Below are 5,481 nucleotides of genomic sequence, written 5' to 3'. Positions count from 1 at the left end.
CGCGGAGCTGTTGAATGCCAGTGGTATAGTGTGTGCTTAACTTCTCGACAATTGCATGAACACTGTTCGAAAGGCAAGCTTCCACAGTTTTCCACAAGCTTCTAGAAGATGTTGCTGCACTGTAACTGCGGAGGTCATTATTTAATATTGTGACACTGGCACTAATTTTCACAAACCAACAACCCATGGTCACTACTCTTAGCCCAAATGCACTGTTGATGGTTTGTAGAATATTCCAGTTTAAACTCGTAAAAGAAAATCACACTGAAATGTGTTTTCTTCATGCTACACTTTCACACTACGCTATTCAACCATACTGTTTCCTTATGATAGATTTCAAAACATGTATAAAATTTGTGATTTCCGTCCATTCATTGGTAGCATTAAAGAAAGTTGTTTCTAAACTGACGCGAAAAGATGTATCAATCGTACCCATCCAATGTATCGGTCTACATTTGCTTAACGATATTTAGACTGGCTATGTTCTGTCGTCGGCACTTTTACTTTTGATATTATGTGAATCTTCCGGGAAAGGCCTCACGGTAAATTTTATCCTAGGCCTTGCAAACACTAACCAGGCTTTCGGAAGGCATAAGGTTATGTGGTGATAGTTCCAAAAGAAGGACCAAATTAGTAAACTTTGGATGATGCCAGGTTTATGATGTTCTCAAATTTGCTTTGAACCTCATTGTTTCTTATTTGCGAGTTCATCAATTCACTTAGAAATGCATAGTTCATTCTTACGCCTGAGATATCGCCGAATATTAATCTAATGGATAGTAGAGTTGAGAAAGTTAGAAGATGGTTAATTGGACTGAGAAGTTCCTGAAAATTTATGACAGCTTTATTCTCTTAATATAATTTGTGATATAATCCGTAACATTGAGCCTTTACTGCTGCCTTTCTTAATTCCCCATTTTGAATATCTGATAGAACATTCACTGTTTTCTTACATAACATATTATCATACTCAACGATGTTCTCCATTTTAGTGACTTGTGGAACTATTATGTCCCAATCATCTTCAGTAAACATCTCAAGGTTGATCCTGTTATCATATAGATATTTCAGTCCATCAAAATGTGATGCTATTGTTTCTCCTTGTTTAGGAGAGTAATAGAAAGATATGAACTTTATCGTGACATCAATATTTCTTTCCTTTTTCATACTTACTATTACAGGAGCACATCTAGAACAGGGTGCAAACCCGGTCCATATTGTAAGGTTTCTGAAATATATAAGGATACAAGGATCATTAGACAAGTACATAATTAGTAATAAACGGATGACAATAAATAACTAGTAATAAATGACAACATAGTTTATTAAATTATTGTGTTATTTCCATAGTGAATTCGTTTTGAACCATCTACGTACTTTAAATTAAAATTGATCTTAATCCTACAATTAAATATTGCTATAAAAGAAGTACAATTTGAAGTTCATTGATTCAACATCAAAAGTATTCTTATGATGATTTAACAGAATGGATATGAAATATTTGTTTTCCTAATAAATTATAAATCTTTAGATTTCTGTGGAAGATAAAGAACGCATAATGTTGGTAAACGTATAAACTAAAATTTATATTTTTAATTTATTTCCTACTACATAAAGTTACATTTCATGTATATAATAAAATACTTCTCAGGAACAATAAATACAGGTGCCAAAATTAAAGAAATCTAGAATCTGCACAAAATTATTATAAAATATCTAAGGCTCTTTAATTGCTACGAAGAGCATACTATGAACACCCGAATTATTATTATTTATATATCCCATTAGCAGCAAGAAAAGTAATTAACGCAATTGATTGATTGGTTAGGGTGTTTGATGGAAGGTTTTTTTGCATCTATGACTCATGCATCTTGAAATTGTGGTTTACAAGGTCACAAACAAAGGTAGAAATGAGATTAAAAACTTGTAAGAGACAGGCCCGTATCCACGGGAGGGCAAGGGGGGCCGGGCACCTCCTAAACTTTAGGTGGCCTCCATAAAATTTCACGGTAGGCTTGCAAATGAACTATAATATGGTGATGAAGTATAATATGATTGGGTCGCCCCCCCTAACTTCTACCTGCCCCCCCCCCCTAAATTTTTGGGCTTGCTACAGGCCTGGTAAGAGACAAGTTACATATAACAACTTATTTGAGATTAGAAGCTGAAAACACAGGTACAAAACCTCGTTGCGTACATGAATCTCCAGAAGAAACAGTAGTGTACAGGAAACACAACAATGCTAGAAAGCTAGAGTTACAGAGGCAGTTTGGAGAAAATAGGGAGAAACAGGAAAGGTATAACGAAAAAGGCAAGAAAACGTAGCTGAGAATAGGAGGGATTACTAAGTGTGTGGAACTATAAACAAGAGTGTGTGCAAGTAAAATCAATGAATGAAGATAGAACTACTCTCTCGAGGCTATATAATTAGCATACGCTTCTTTGGCGCGGGAGACCCAGATTCGATATTAGGTGAGAGCTCATGTAGTTTTAATTCCACATTAAGCTCACATAAAACCTCGCTGTTCAAAGGGACGCTAAACGCTCATCAACCACCACAGCAACAAAAATACAATGGACAAGCATTAGGGGAAAACAAAATACAACGATAACGGAGAAAATAAAATGTAGGCAGTTGGAAGAATATGTTAAAGAACTAAATCAAAGTAGAGATCGATCATTTAGTCTATATTTTAAGATTGAAAGTGAGGGCAACAAATTGTTTATAATAAAGTGGGAGCAGTTTGAAATAACTCTTACTGATAAACGGGGCGAACAAAGAAGTAACTGGATTAGTTTGGTATCCATGATTTGAGGAGCATTAGGTTTCATCATTATTTGACGCTTCGATACCTAAAATCCGCCGAAGTTAATTTTTAATTTCGATTAAAAAAAGGAGTAAAACAAACCCTTCTGATAGTGAAAAATAAATAAACAGGCAAACAAATTCTAGATTTCTATGGATTAAATATATCAATGATACTCCTATAAATAGTATCATTTGTTCCACAAACAAGAGTCCTAAAAGTGTAATTTGCTGGCGGGATGAATTTTCTTCTGAAGATTTCCTGCAAAATGCCTTACACAATTTTGTTCATAGCCTATAACATAAATGCATATTTTATTAACAATCCTATAGTATGGCAGGTGATTGCTCTTGGAAAAGTACGGAAGTAATAAATTTGTAGCGAAAGATGAAGTTTCTACTAATGACTGGCGATTTTCTTATGTTCTATTATTTAAAAAAAATGAGACTATAACTTGTAAATAACTACTCTTTCAAATATCCAGGAGGAGGAGTTTACTACTAAACTTTATTTTTGTTACAAATTTGTCCGAAATGATTGTAACGATTTAGCTCATGCTTGGTTGCTTGTTGTGATTGGAGTTTAGCGTCCTTTTCATCTCAGAGACTATATGAGATATGGACCTACAGCTTAAAAATGGATCTGAAAAACATAATCTTCCACCGGAAGTCAAACATGGGCTACACAGGAGTTCGGGTCTTGAAAAATGTAGAAGGTGTAGACTATTACTGGATGAGAATTTTCTATAGACAATTTTCTCGTAAACGAATCTGACGATTGTAATTATATTTTATAAATAAACAGTTCATTACCAACCCTATAATAAGATACTAGTTTTATATCACAGAATTCCATTAGTAGTGAGAGTGAATTGTATTCCGACGGTTTTCTCGAAAATTGTAGTAATGATGTTCTTTATATTCTGGATATATTACATGCACAGATTTGCTAATTAGTACAACCCACTTCTCAAATAAACAACAGCATGTAATTCACTTGTTGGGCTAATTCCCTTTGAATAAGTTTTTCGGAAACGTTCAGAATGATTTGGTCGCATTTCATAAGTATATTTCGGAACAAATATAAAATAATCGGTTTCGGAGAAATAATGCGAGGGATTATTAGATAGTGATACTAAATATGTATACAAATTATGTCATATTACTATTTTTCATATTGTATTAATAATTTTATAACTTAATATAAGCTATAGTATGTTTTTCTGAAATAATTCAGAAAGAGTAATTTAGTGAAGGCGTGATTACTGTTTGGTTTCATATATAAATGAAACGAAATTTTTTAGTTTTGCGTCCCACAATTATGCCGGTTAGGCTAAAAGAGACGGTGATGATGAGTAATGCATGAAATGGTGTAATGAAGAAAGTGGGAAGAAACGGGAGAACCTAGAGGAAACCCACGCACACGGTGTTTGTCCACCACAAAGTTCACTTGGCGGGGACTAGGATCGAACCTGGGACCCCAAGCACCATAGATGAATGCTCTACCACTGAACCACCGCGGCCCTTATAAAATTCAAGTTTACATAAATAAATATTTCAGTAATTCCCTGAAGTATAATAAGAGACCAAAACCATATCGACGAAGAAATTAAAGTCAACTGAAAGCGGGAGATTCGTGTTATTATTCACTCCTGTTCACTACAATATCTTTTGTCTTCCCGAGTTTAATCAAAGAAGTTTTAGCTTAAAATGCACACAACCTTAATTAATCCTGTTGTGCTGTATGGTTGCGAAGCATGGTCCCTTACTTTGAGTGAAGAACTCAAACTGAAAGTATTTGAAAATAAAATCCTTTAGAACGGAAATGGAGAATGACGGAAACTCCGTAACAAGGACTTTCTTTTTTCTTTATTTTTTCCACATTAAATTTTCCTTTACACAGTATCATCTCGAATTCATAACTTTACGATAAAGCATGAAAAGTAATATTTATGATCAAGATTTAAATGTGTCAAGTTCTTACCTTATGTCAAGTTCTTCAATTGACATTATACGGCCTTTGCCTAAATCTAACTTTTCGGTGAGAATAAGAAATTCAGCATGACCTTCCCATTTTGGATCTCTGTATCCTACATTTTTAATTGGTATTAGATCACTGGTAATATTCTGTCTATCTTCAGTGTACGTACATTCAGCTATGGCATAATTCTTACCAGAAAGTTCAAAAAAATTTAGATTCATTGCATCTTGAAAGAATTTATTCATTTCTCTGCAGTCAACAGACATTTTTATAAATATGAATATTGTTAAGCATTTTCACCAATGTGGTTGCAGTAGAAAATTTTACAAGAATATCAACAGTTTTCCCCGTTAATAATTTCGATGATTAGTTGGTTGATTTGAATTTTATGTTCCTCTTGAAGACACAGATTATGTTTATAACACACTTGTCTACAGATTTATGCTAGATATGCTTACATTAGCACAGGGAATATATATTTAACGTAGATTCATCTGATCATACGCATGTGTAAGAACAAAGTTCGCATGAAGGTTTGCTGCATCTTCTTTTTAAACTCCTGCATATCATGCTTTCATTTGTAGATATGCATCTTTGATAATGGGTCGCTTATCCACTTATCTGCATTTTGAAATCGATTGCTAACTCCTGTTATCAGCGTTGGCCTTTTGCTTTCTGTATACTGATATATATA

General features: G+C 34.0%; 1 protein-coding gene across 1 annotated transcript; it reads right to left on the bottom strand.

Annotated features, from left to right (window-relative positions):
- Positions 1-808: 808 nt before the first annotated feature.
- LOC145667257 (uncharacterized) lies at positions 809-5,247 on the bottom strand. The gene is made up of 2 exons (XM_081734904.1): positions 4,791-5,247; positions 809-1,228 (listed from the first exon to the last, which is right to left on the bottom strand). Exons 1-2 carry the CDS (start codon positions 5,051-5,053, stop codon positions 853-855), a joined length of 639 nt encoding a protein of 212 aa, XP_081591030.1. The 5' UTR covers positions 5,054-5,247; the 3' UTR covers positions 809-852.
- Positions 5,248-5,481: the final 234 nt, after the last annotated feature.

This window comes from Thermobia domestica, chromosome 1 (assembly GCF_964235325.1).
Source record: "Thermobia domestica chromosome 1, izTheDome1.hap1.1, whole genome shotgun sequence".
In the NCBI taxonomy this organism is placed as follows: domain Eukaryota; kingdom Metazoa; phylum Arthropoda; class Insecta; order Zygentoma; family Lepismatidae; genus Thermobia; species Thermobia domestica.
The sequence above is the reverse complement of the archived record's forward strand: the minus strand, read 5'-3'. Positions and strand labels throughout refer to the sequence as shown.